This window comes from Setaria italica, chromosome V (assembly GCF_000263155.2).
Source record: "Setaria italica strain Yugu1 chromosome V, Setaria_italica_v2.0, whole genome shotgun sequence".
Classification (NCBI taxonomy): Eukaryota; Viridiplantae; Streptophyta; class Magnoliopsida; order Poales; family Poaceae; genus Setaria; species Setaria italica.
Window position 1 is genome coordinate 3,055,004 of NC_028454.1, and position 12,860 is coordinate 3,067,863.

Below are 12,860 nucleotides of genomic sequence, written 5' to 3' on the forward strand. Positions count from 1 at the left end.
GCCGCGCGCGGTGGGTGGAATGAAGCCGCGGCGGGGCGAGGCGGAGACAGGACAGGGGTCCGTGGGTGCGTGACCCGGAAGCAAAACTCCAACCAGCAGGAGGCCAGGAGCGTTGGAGCAACGCGCGCGGGCGTCGCGTCCCCGCATGTGCCCATGCTTCTTCCACCGCCTGAGTGCCTGACGCCTGACGGAGAGGGGCCGAGGCCACCGCCGCGCCGGTGGCGCAAACAGTACAGGTCCCTCCCTCCCTCCCATCATGGGCGGCACGGCAGGCAGGCAGGCGACTAGTCCAATGCATCGGAAAATTCGCAAAATGTCACGGGCAGGCAGGCAGCAGGCTCCCCGTGGTGACTGGTGAGTTAGAACGAGGGGGTGTTTGATACCAAACGTTAAAGTTTAGCACCTATCATATCGGATGTGATACTAATTAGAAATATTAAATATAAGCTAATTACAAAATTAATTGCACAGATGGAGTCTAATTCGCGAGATGAATCTATTAAGTCTAATTAGTCCATGATTTGATAGCGTGATGCTACAGTAACCATTTGCTAATTATGGATGAATTAGGCTTAATGATTCGTCTCGCGAATTAACCTAAGAGTTCTACAATCAGTTTTATAATTAACTCATATTTAATCCTCCTAATTAGCATCCGAATATTCGATGTGACACTACTAAAGTCTAGACCTGAGTATCCAAACACCCACGCATTGGTTTACGGCCGGGTTGACCTACACCTAACCGGTTGGGCTATTACTGTGGCCGCCGATGAGTGGTACGGCCGAGCCGGGATGTAGCCACCGGAGGGCGGAGGCCCATTGCCGGCTTGCCGCGCTGGCCGTGGCCGACCACACGCGCGCGCGCCATGCAGTGTACGTACCGTGGGCCGGCGAAGCGCGCACACTCAGCGAGCATGGCTGTTGACTGGTGTACGGTACCTAGCACGAACCGTGGTCATTAGCGGCTGATGAGATATACTACTTCCAATAAACAAGCAACGTCGGATAGGGTCGACATATTAGGCTCCATCCTCCATGTCATGTGGGACTGTGGGAGATGCCGTCCGGCCACGTGATCTCACGACATCTGCGTCAGCCACAGATTGCCTAACCAATGCAAGATATCCCATCACCTGTCGGTCCTCCCAATCTATGCCTTGTTTAGTTCACCTTAAGTCCCAACTTTGACATATGTAAAAAGAAGATTCCCCATCACATCAAACTTGTTGCCTGGAGTACTAAATGTAGACGAAATTAAAAACTAATTGCACAGTTTTGTTGTATTTTGCGAGACGAATCTTTTGAGCCTAATTAGTCAATGTTTGGACAATAATTCACAAATACAAACGAAACGCTACAGTGTGCTACAGTGCTATAACAGTAATTTAGCACCTTCGAATTTTACCAACTAAACAAGGCATATCTTATAAAGAGTGCGGAGAGAGGGGGAGACAAACAGTGCCGCGGTACGGCTCGCAATTACTGCCGGCCACCGTATCTCGCAGTACTGAACGAACCCATGCCACACTAACCGATTATGCTAATCAACGAGGTTGCTCTAAGTGGCGTCAATGCTGAATGCTGGTACACGACTGTGCTGCGATAACTGATAAACAGTGCCTCAGTTATTGGGCATGATCACTCGATTATTCAAACGTGGAGTTATCATTCTCCGGCGTTATAATACTTCCTTCCTGTGTGCCACTACCACTCATGTTAAAGGTTCTAAAAAGAGCGGGTATTCTATTCTATATATCCAGGGTGCTTTCTTGACAGCGTGTGCGACTGACCCCTCCTCTTCTCCTCTATCAAGAGGGAAAAAATATAGACGAAGGCGTGATAGTGTGTCATCGATCTGAATTCTGATTAGCGAAGGGAAAGCCCCACAGCTATAAATACCCGGCGTCCAGCCAGCCATTACAGCCACCGGTTCGGGTTGGAGTCGGGAGATTTGAGAGGAGAGCGAGCGCTGCCACTGGGAGGGAGACGCGGACGGAGACGGACGGGACGGATGCTTATTCCTGTGCGCTGCTCGCTGCCATGGTGAGTTTTTGGTGGAGCGTGTGAGCCTCGCCTCCACATTTTTATTTGCTCGCCCCCGCCATGGATACCAGCACCACCGCAGCGCCGCGCCACTGCTGTCTCCTAGCTTTAATCACTACGCGCCCACCTCTCTCTCTCTCTCTCTTTCTTCCAAGCTTTGCTTTTCCCTTTGCCCGGTGGTGTGGTGCTGGACTGCTGGCCTCTGCGTCCGCGTCCGGCGGCAAGTGCGAAAGCTGCCAACTTTTTTCCCTGCGCGGTTTGTTCCTTCTTCAACCAGCTGCCGCCGCTTCTTCGCAAGTTCGCATCCAAACTCTTATCTCCCACCTGCACCTCCTTTATCCCATCTGCTCCCGCTCCCAAATCGATCGTCTTGCCCGGGTACCCTCGTCTTCCTCATCGGTAGCTACTAGCTAGGGAGATTGTAGATTCAGATTCGCTGTTTCTGCTGTTACCTTGTTATCTGTTCTTGTGCGTGTTTGCTCCCGAGATTCTACCCGCCTGCTTTTTAGCTGTGCGGCACTGAGATGGATCCGCTGATGAATGTGTGTGCAATTATTGGGCCGTGGCAGGTGAGTGAGGCGCTGCTGGTATGCAGCAGGAGCTAGGAGGCAGGCAACCACCGGACGAGCAGAGCAGCGCCACACTGCGCGTCCTGCCCAATCTCTAGCAGCAGCAGGGGGATTCGTGAGCGCGGGGCTGCGAATCTTGAAGAACGCGGCTGCGGCGGCGGCCATGCCGGAGTCCTGGAGACCCGCCGAGGCGAGCGCCTCGCCGTCCGATGCAGGGGCCGCCGGCGCCTCGGCTCAGAGCCAGGGCACGGGCAATGGCGGCAAGGGGCACGCGGCGGCGGCGACAGCGACGCGGGTGCCGTTCCACAGGCTGTTCGCGTTCGCGGACTCCACGGACGTGGAGCTGATGCTGCTGGGCGCGCTCGGGGCCGTGGCCAACGGCGCCGCGATGCCCTTCATGACCGTGCTCTTCGGCAACCTCATCGACGCCTTCGGCGGCGCGATGAGCATCCACGACGTCGTCAACCGGGTCTCCAACGTCTCTCTCCAGTTCATCTACCTCGCCATCGCCTCCGCCGTCGCTTCCTTCGTCCGTAAGTCCAATTCCTCTGTCGCGCCGCGCGAGGAGCCAGCCCACTGAGCACGCAGACTAAAGCCTTGTTGTCTCGCCCCGAGCAGAGGTAACGTGCTGGATGATCACCGGCGAGCGGCAGGCGGCGCGGATACGGAACCTGTACCTCAAGACCATCCTGCGCCAGGAGATCGCCTTCTTCGACAAGTACACCAGCACCGGCGAGGTCGTGGGCCGGATGTCCGGCGACACGGTCCTCATCCAGGACGCCATGGGCGAGAAGGTCGGCAAGTTCATCCAGCTGGTGGTTACCTTCTTCGGCGGCTTCATCGTCGCCTTCGCCCAGGGCTGGCTGCTCACGCTGGTCATGATGGCGACCATCCCGCCGCTCGTCTTGGCGGGAGCCGTCATGTCCAACGTCGTCGCCAAGATGGCGTCCCTGGGCCAGGCGGCCTACGCGGAGTCGTCGGTGGTGGTGGAGCAGACCATCGGGTCCATCAGAACGGTGAGCGCACAACCGAAGCGAATCCATCCCCACATACACACATGACCCTGAAACCGCCCCAACAGATCGATGGTGATGTGATGTGACCATGGCTGACGAGCGCTGCTGCAGGTTGCGTCTTTCACCGGCGAGAAACGGGCGGTGGAGAAGTACAACAAGTCCCTGAAGAGTGCGTACAAGTCCGGCGTCCGGGAGGGCCTCGCTGCGGGGCTCGGGATGGGCACGGTCATGGTGCTCCTCTTCTGCGGCTACTCGCTAGGGATTTGGTACGGTGCCAAGCTGATTCTGGAGAAGGGTTACACCGGAGCCAAGGTCATGAATGTGATCTTTGCAGTCCTCACCGGTTCTTTGTAAGTCCACATCCATCTCTAAGCTGCTTATGATTCAGTTATCTTTCTAGTCCACACCAGTGGCATCAGTAGTAACTGAAATTAGCTTCCTCTGTTTCAAGTTCAATAGTAGGTTCTGTAGTTCAGTCATTTTCTTGGTACACAATCCCGGGGAATATCTGAAACTACTGCATTTGGTAGTTGAGGCATGATCTAGCTAACGGAGGAGGATGTTAACAACTTTGTTCATCATCCGTACTTGCAAGCTGTTAGTGCAAGGGGAGGTTGCAACAAATAAAGCTTTCATGTTTATGGTGATTTGCACGGGTTAGGTCGCCATACGTGCCTTTGCAGACAATGAGACCACCTTGGTATCGTGGGCAAATTGCTTAACAGACTTGGGCAGGTTGACTGGTTCACTAATAGGAAGCCACTCATGGACCCTGTCCCTTCTCTTTAAAGTTAGTAGCATATTGGACTGGTACCTAACTAACAACTCCTACCAGCAGGTTCAACAGAACACAAAAGGCCAACCCAATTATACTTTTCTCGTTCAACAAAAAAAAGATGGCATCCACTGAACCTGAAAAAACTACTCCTAAATGTGCAAAATCCATTACTGCTTAAAACAAGTAGGTTTCAGCTGTTGAGAATATATACTGATTCATGTACTGCTATCTGTTCTTTTTGGAGGGGGGCTGGTTGTCTCTTTCAGGAGATAATTCCCTGAGTGTTCTTCAGTTAATATTTCAAGCAAACTGATGCCTCATTCGTGACCTGACATTCTTTTACCATATTCACCAGAGCTCTAGGTCAAGCATCGCCAAGCATGAAAGCATTTGCAGGTGGGCAAGCCGCTGCTTACAAAATGTTTGAGACGATAAACAGAACACCGGAGATAGACGCGTACAGCACCACAGGAAGGAAGCTGGAGGATATCCGAGGAGATATCGAGTTTAGGGATGTCTATTTCTCCTATCCGACAAGGCCTGATGAGCAAATATTCAAGGGTTTCTCCCTCACCATACCTAGTGGCATGACAATTGCACTGGTAGGCCAGAGTGGGAGTGGTAAATCCACGGTCATCAGCCTAATTGAACGGTTTTACGATCCTCAGCTTGGCGATGTTCTGATAGATGGTGTGAACCTCAAGGAGTTCCAGTTAAGGTGGATCAGAAGCAAAATTGGCCTTGTCAGCCAGGAGCCAGTCCTTTTTGCTGCCAGCATAAAGGAGAACATAGCTTATGGCAAAGACAATGCAACGGATCAGGAAATTAGAGCTGCTGCTGAGCTTGCCAACGCTGCCAAATTCATAGATAAAATGCCTCAGGTCAGAATGCTGTTATTGCAGCAAGTTTTACGTTTCTCAGTGGTTCGGATAGTTATGCAGCATGCATTGAGATATCTTCTGTTTCTGATGTTTCACAGGGTTTTGATACATCGGTTGGTGAGCATGGGACACAGCTTTCTGGTGGACAGAAGCAAAGAATTGCCATTGCAAGGGCTATTCTGAAAGACCCAAGAATCCTACTATTAGATGAAGCTACAAGCGCTCTGGATGCGGAGTCTGAAAGGGTCGTGCAGGAAGCTCTTGACAGGATCATGACAAACAGGACGACTGTCATAGTTGCACACCGCCTGAGCACTGTTAGAAATGCTGATACCATTGCTGTCATTCATCAAGGAACACTGGTCGAAAAAGGTATATTTATGCGACATCAGTATCTAAATCATCGTTTGCCGGTCTTTATTTGCCCATTGCATCTTTGCTTAACCAATTAATATTTTGAACCAGGACCACACAATGAGCTTCTAAGAGATCCAGAAGGAGCTTATAGCCAGCTGATAAGGCTACAGGAAGCAAACCGGCAGGACAATCGGAAGGGTGATTCCAATGCTCGTTCAGGCAAACAAATGTCAATAAATAAATCAGCTAGCAGGAGGTCATCCCGTGATAACAGTAGTCACCATTCATTCTCGGTACCATTTGGTATGCCTCTTGGGATTGACATTCAGGATGGTTCATCTAACAAACTATGTGACGAGATGCCACAAGAAGTGCCTCTCAGCCGGCTTGCATCTCTTAACAAGCCAGAGATTCCGGTGCTCATCCTAGGTTCCATTGCCTCGGTTATCAGTGGAGTTATCTTCCCAATCTTTTCGATACTCTTGTCGAATGTGATCAAAGCATTCTACGAGCCTCCGCATCTCCTAAGGAAGGATTCACAGTTCTGGTCTTCCATGTTCTTGGTGTTTGGTGCAGTGTACTTCTTGTCACTCCCTGTCAGTTCGTACCTTTTCTCTGTAGCCGGGTGCAGGTTGATTAGAAGGATCCGACTGATGACATTTGAGAAGGTGGTAAATATGGAGATCGAATGGTTTGATCACCCAGAAAACTCAAGTGGAGCAATTGGGGCAAGGCTGTCAGCTGACGCAGCGAAAGTTAGAGGACTCGTGGGAGATGCGCTTCAATTGGTTGTGCAAAACTCCTCAACATTAGTTGCCGGTTTGGTAATTGCTTTTGTATCAAACTGGGAGCTATCCCTCATCATATTAGCTTTAATACCACTCATTGGCCTAAATGGATGGATCCAGATGAAGTTTATTCAGGGTTTCAGTGCAGATGCCAAGGTTTGTTCTATAATACCGAACTGCCTATGCCTTAGATTTATCGTTTCTTGCATCAAACTTCATTAAGTTATTTGTGAATGCAGATGATGTATGAGGAGGCGAGCCAAGTGGCTAATGATGCAGTAAGCAGCATAAGAACAGTAGCCTCATTTTCAGCCGAAGAGAAGGTCATGGATTTGTACAAGAAGAAATGCGAAGGCCCCCTAAGAACAGGAATCAGGACAGGGATTATAAGTGGAATCGGTTTTGGTGTTTCCTTTTTCTTGCTATTTGGGGTATATGCTGCTAGCTTTTATGCTGGTGCTCGGCTTGTTGAAGACAGGAAGACAACCTTTCCTAAAGTTTTCAGGGTAAGTACTCTAGGGTAGCACTGATAAAATGCTGGCTTTCGTTTGACAGGACTACATAAATGTGAAGTCAAAGCAACATGATTTGGATTCTCTCTTTTTTCTTAAAAAAAAAAGAAGGTGGTTAGGAGTGAGTATCATGTAGCTTTCCAGTGAAGAGCTCTAATAATTTGGCCATCTATATGCAGGTTTTTCTAGCTCTTGCAATGGCGGCAATTGGAGTGTCACAATCAAGTACCCTTACATCGGATTCTTCCAAAGCAAAATCAGCTGCATCTTCTATATTTGCAATTGTAGACCGAAAATCAAGGATAGACCCAAGTGAGGATGCAGGAGTGACTGTTGAGACGCTGCGAGGAAATATAGAATTCCAGCATGTTAGCTTCAAATATCCTACCAGGCCAGATGTTCAGATTTTCCGGGACCTCTGCTTGACAATTCATGCTGGAAAGGCAAGTGACCCTTAACCTATAAATCCTGTAGGAGTCAACAATGTTTATGGTTACCAGATCATAACAGTTCTAGTATTTGTTTTCAGACTGTTGCACTTGTCGGAGAGAGTGGTAGCGGCAAATCAACAGCAATTTCATTGCTTCAGAGATTCTATGACCCAGATGTAGGCCATATACTACTTGATGGAGTGGACATACAGAAGTTTCAGCTAAGGTGGCTAAGGCAACAAATGGGCCTGGTTAGTCAGGAACCAGCTTTGTTTAATGACACGATAAGGGCAAACATTGCCTATGGAAAAGATGGACAAGCAACAGAATCTGAGATCATAGCTGCTGCAGAATTGGCAAATGCTCACAAATTTATCAGTTCGGCGCTCCAGGTTAGTTTCTTTCATCTGATTTTGTCAACAAATATTATATGTGGCTTTTGTATGCAATCAATCAAGCACCAAAAACTGTTGCTGACAGAAGTGTTTGTTACCTGAAAAATGTAGGGGTATGACACAATGGTTGGAGAGCGTGGAGCTCAGTTGTCAGGAGGGCAGAAACAGCGTGTGGCGATCGCCCGCGCAATCGTGAAGGACCCTAGGATCCTGTTGCTGGACGAAGCAACCAGCGCACTGGATGCTGAATCCGAGCGGGTCGTCCAGGACGCTCTTGATAGGGTTATGGTGAACCGGACAACGGTGATCGTTGCTCACCGTCTATCAACAATACAAAACGCAGATTTGATCGCGGTCGTGAGGAATGGGGTGATCATTGAGAAGGGAAAGCACGATGCCTTGATAAACATCAAGGATGGGGCATACGCGTCCCTCGTCGCCCTTCACTCGGCAGCCTCTTCATAGCGGGTGGTAGTATGGATTCCTGCAATCGTCTGCGGAAACATATATGAGCAGAGCTGGCACAACCTGTGTAGCAAGTCAGGTGCTAGCCTCTGTTCCTCTATTGATGACATACATAATTGCTTATACCTAAGCGGTAAAATGTTACAAACAGCAAGGACCAAATGTAAATGCAACGAGTTGGCCCTTAAGATAAAATTTTAATTTATAAACATATGTATATGTAGTCTCGAACATAGAAGCCAAATAGATGATGGTTATGAAATTACCTCAGATGTTCCTGCTCTTGTTTTCCGTTGTATGGCAGCGCTCTTTTAGTCTTCAAGAAACTAATGATAGGGGCCTGCTCAGGACAGAAAGAGCAGTTCAGGAAAAGGTTCGATCTCATTATGAAAATTTCTTTATCATTACTCATAACTAGAAATCAAGTGGAAAGCAAATTAAGAAAAAGGCAAAATTCAATCAATGAAGTATGTAACACTGAAATGATTAACCATATGGCTGCAGTTCAGGAAAAGGTTCGATCTCATTATGAAAATTTCTTTATCATTACTCATAACTAGAAATCAAGTGGAAAGCAAATTAAGAAAAAGGCAAAATTCAATCAATGAAGTATGTAACACTGAAATGATTAACCATATGGCTGAAAGGCTGAGCTGAAATGCTGAAGAATGGCTTCAGGGGGAGCATAAGTTTCATGGGAGCCTGCTTAAAGCTGTAGAGGCTGCAAGCCTGCAACTTGGATTATTTTGATGTAAAGAAGAAATAATACCACGGAAACACAAATACTCAAGGGTGTCGAAATCAACGAGTGACTCTGAACTATATTTTCTGAATGCCATGTAGATTGATATTAAATGGATTTCGACTTGGTGGCATACTAATAACAGAAAAAACATCTATTCCTTTGCCCGGGCAAAAGAACACAAGAATTGTTTTTGGTAAAATGTTGGCAAAAAGAAAATTACTCTAGCCATTTCAGTTTCCAAGTGGACAGTAGAAAGGTGTAGAACGAATCTGATAACCAACAATTTGAATGGATCATCTGCCCCTGTAGAGAGTAAGATTCCACAGGACAGTAGGAGAAAATAACAGAGATCGTCAGCAAGTTAAAAGGAGAATTAGCTCTCCCTAGTGAAAACCTGAAGTGCTAATTCTTCAGCAGATTTAAACTGACCTGAAGCATAAGGATGAACGCGGCAGGGAATGGCTCTGAACTTCTGAAAGTGAAGGCGTTCCTAATTTCCCTTCTGCAGCTCGGTCCTGTCGACGGAGGGAGGGTGGATCAAAGCCGCCCGAAGTCGATTGCCGCCGGTGGACCAACGGGAAAAATGACTTCGCGTCTCCCTTTCCGGCCTAAGGCACAAGCGCTAGCAGCGTATCTCTTCTCGGTTGCCAATTTGCCATGGAATCATGAAACCGCAGGCGAAAGCTGAGGAACAAAGCAGAGCAAAAACCTCATCGACGGCGCGGCGGGCGGAAGGCTTTGCCGCCAGGTTACGACCACCAGATCCCACCCTCGCCGTGCTCCGGCGATCACCGGCATCCGGTTCTCCGGAAGTCCGGAGAGCCTAACTTCCGGAGAGCCTGACGAAGACCAGCGCAGCGTTGCCTAGGATATCTCCATCCTTCTCTCCCCTCGGTGAGCGACGGCAATTGATGGAGTTGGGCTAAAAATTGTGCTCGTACCGAGGAGCGTTGACATTTCCGGCTTGTTCGATCGAAGCAAATGAGATGGCGGAGTAGTTTTGACTTTGTGACAGCGGATTCGGTGGGTTGGACGTTGCACCAGATGAAGACTGCGCCATTGGTTACTGGTTGCTGCAAGTTGCAACGGCCGGTCGCTGGATGGAGTGGATATTCTACTACTAGTATCATCTTGCCCGGTTGAACCAGCCTGCAATTCAAACAAGCGGCCTCACGTCTCTTAAAAAAATTCGTAACATAATACAATGAAACGTAGCTGCATATGCACGCTTTGAGCACCCACACATATACACTACAACAATGAATACCTTCAAAACACGGAGCATGTAGATATTGATATTAATAGTCACCGACTCACCGTAGACACACCTACCACTAAAATTAAAAAAAATGAACACCGTATTGAGTTCAACTCGTAGCTACGTCCAATTCATATGCCAAATGACAAATCACATATAATTATCCTCGCATCTCTTGAGAGATTGAAAAAAGTCAGCATACCCACTCCCACCCAATGTATCAAGGGTTGGCTACATCACCCCTTACATATAAAATCGGATTAAACCATTTAAATGACCTCCTAGGATGGTTTTGCCTCGCTGCCGTGCAGAGGTGGATTATCTTGCTGATTTGGATCACTTACATGTGGAGCCCACATGTCGGTCTTTCATTTTCATCTTCTTTCTCTACTAGCTTCTCGTTCCCTACTGGTCCTCTCGCACGCCTCTGCTCCTACGCCTCCGCTTGCGCAAGCATCACTTCGCACCCGGCCGTCAGAGGCGCTCTTCCTACGCCAGACCCGATCACGCGGAGCTCACTGTTCTTGCCTCCCTATGATGCGCTCTTGGATTTGGTTTCTCTTCATCGCGGCGAAGGCTGCCTTCGCCGCTGTGTGAACACAGCCCACACCCCTCGGAGGTTACCAACGCCAGACGTGGCCCGTGGGGCTGTGGGTCGGGACAAGGGCCTTCTCCCGACAGTGAGGTGCAATCGAGGTTGGGATGAGGACTTCCTCGTGGCGGCAAGGCATACGGGGGCTTGGGTCAGGATAGGTTGGCCACCATCCAATAGCTCGACGCATGGGGCTCGGGGTCGGGACGGAGGCCTGCTTTGGCGGCGAGGCGAGCAAGGCTTGGGCTGGGATAGGGTCTGCTTCCCGATGGTAAGGCGTGCAGGGGCAGGGGAGAGAGGAAAAAGGTTGGGAAAAGACGTGACACATGGGTCCAGGCTCAATAGGGAGAGAGAGAGAGAGAGAAAGAGGAGAAATAATGTGTACACAGCCTGACATTTGAGCCATTGCCATATTGTGGCCCATGTCAGTCATCACGGTAGCAAAACCACCTCTAAAAATGCTAGAGATGCAAAACCATCTTAGGGAGCATTTAAATGGTTTTGCAAAGTTAAGGGGGTTAGAAATCCAATTTTATAGTTGAGGGGGTGATGTAGTTGACCATTAATACGTTGGGGGTATGTAGACTTTTTCCTCGAGAGATTACAACCATTGTGAGGTGCAACTGTCCTCAGTGTTTTCAAAAAGATAACCACGTATGCATACTCGGTGGTAAAACAATGTTTGAGATGAATGTGTTGTACAAAAATGATGATAAATTTTTTAGGGTCATAGATGACCTTTTTCTTTTTCAAGTTTACTGACTATATTCCACATCCATGGAACCTACTAAGATTGCGCACGTAGAGAAAATGGTGTGCACGCTCTCACCAATGTAAAATTGGCTTGTAAAGTTGATTAAGAAAACACAATTGATTTTTGTTGAAGTGCCATGTTAAATTTAGAATTAGGATACAATAACTGATTATGTAAATGGCATTATGATAATCAGTTTTATACAACAAAAGATTGTGATAATCTCATATTTATATAATCGATTCTATTCTTGCATAAGAACCTTCACCAACAATAGATTCGTTCTAAATTTGTAGTTTCATTTTGAAAATTTATATCTTTTTCATATGAAGTTGAATGGAGACAAGTTTTGTATGAAAATTGCAACTTTTGCTGAGATATATAAATTCATTCATAATTGATTTTTCATTTTGTATCTAAATCTCATTCATAATTGACTTTTAAATTTAAAGTCATCTGGTAACTAAATCTCATTCGTTATTGATTTTTCATTTGTAACTTTGTCGAGATCAACTTATTTTGTCATGGTTCACTCATTGGAGCACCTAGAGCTCCTAAAGTATTTGAAATAGCTGGATGATCATACTGACCTCCGTTTCCGTTTACTTGTCACTACCCTTTTACTGTAGCAATTTTGACTGCTTGTTTTTTCTCAGCAAAATATCATAAACACTTAAAACTTTCATATTATTAGATTTGTCATGAAATATACTATACAAATATTGTCTACCTTCAAATATTTGTAGGGAAAAAACACACGGTCAAATTTGCTACCGTAAAAGGACAGTTACAAGTAAACTGAAACAGAGGTTGGTAACTTTGTTGTTTATAGCATTAAAATTTAAGTCATTTTGATATTTATCCACTTCACGACTAATTTTTCATTTGTAACTTGTCAAGATCAACTTTTTTTTCGCAAAAAAAAAGGTTGACTTATTTTGTCATAAATCCACTTACAGGAGCACAAGCCCTCCTATTTTCTTCAAATATATAAACCAATAATGAAATATGAAATAATAATGTATGCGGAGGGATTATTAGTTTTAAATGGCATAGGGAAAATTTACGTTTTTAGTGGTGAATGGTGATTGCAATCTCTCAAGTGAACAGGGTCAGTTAAGTGCAAGATGCATGAGCGAGAACCATTCCCAACCTCGCTTTTCTTCATGAGAAAGTAAATATTTTGCTACCTTCCTCCAAAATTCTCAGAAAGTATGTCCCACATCAAAAAAAAGGGAGGAGGAATCGAATTCCTGTGAAAATCCTCCATTCCA

The 12,860-nt window shown here is 47.1% G+C and overlaps 1 protein-coding gene across 2 annotated transcripts; it reads left to right on the plus strand.

The window, feature by feature from the left end:
- The first annotated feature begins 1,887 nt into the window (after positions 1 to 1,887).
- On the plus strand, positions 1,888 to 8,499 carry LOC101783382 (ABC transporter B family member 21). Of its 2 annotated transcripts, none has more exons than XM_004967559.4 (11): positions 1,888 to 2,045; positions 2,615 to 3,147; positions 3,233 to 3,630; positions 3,742 to 3,980; positions 4,764 to 5,289; positions 5,388 to 5,661; positions 5,755 to 6,590; positions 6,674 to 6,940; positions 7,126 to 7,389; positions 7,476 to 7,769; positions 7,884 to 8,499. In XM_004967559.4, the coding sequence occupies exons 2-11, from the start codon at positions 2,778 to 2,780 to the stop codon at positions 8,235 to 8,237; spliced, it is 3,822 nt and encodes a 1,273-aa protein (XP_004967616.1). In that variant the 5' UTR covers positions 1,888 to 2,045; positions 2,615 to 2,777; the 3' UTR covers positions 8,238 to 8,499. The 2 variants fall into 2 exon arrangements, with proteins under 2 accessions (XP_004967616.1, XP_004967617.1); XM_004967560.4 differs by lacking the exon at positions 1,888 to 2,045 and adding an exon at positions 2,089 to 2,423.
- The last annotated feature ends 4,361 nt before the right edge of the window (positions 8,500 to 12,860 follow it).

Coding starts and splice junctions, on each gene's coding strand:
- LOC101783382 (XM_004967559.4), top strand. CDS start 2,778: ATGCCGGAGTCCTGGAGACCCGCCGAGGCGAGCGCCTCGCCGTCCGAT. Junction 6,591..6,673: donor GTTTCAGTGCAGATGCCAAG/GTTTGTTCTATA, acceptor TTGTGAATGCAG/ATGATGTATGAGGAGGCGAG. Junction 7,770..7,883: donor TTATCAGTTCGGCGCTCCAG/GTTAGTTTCTTT, acceptor TGAAAAATGTAG/GGGTATGACACAATGGTTGG.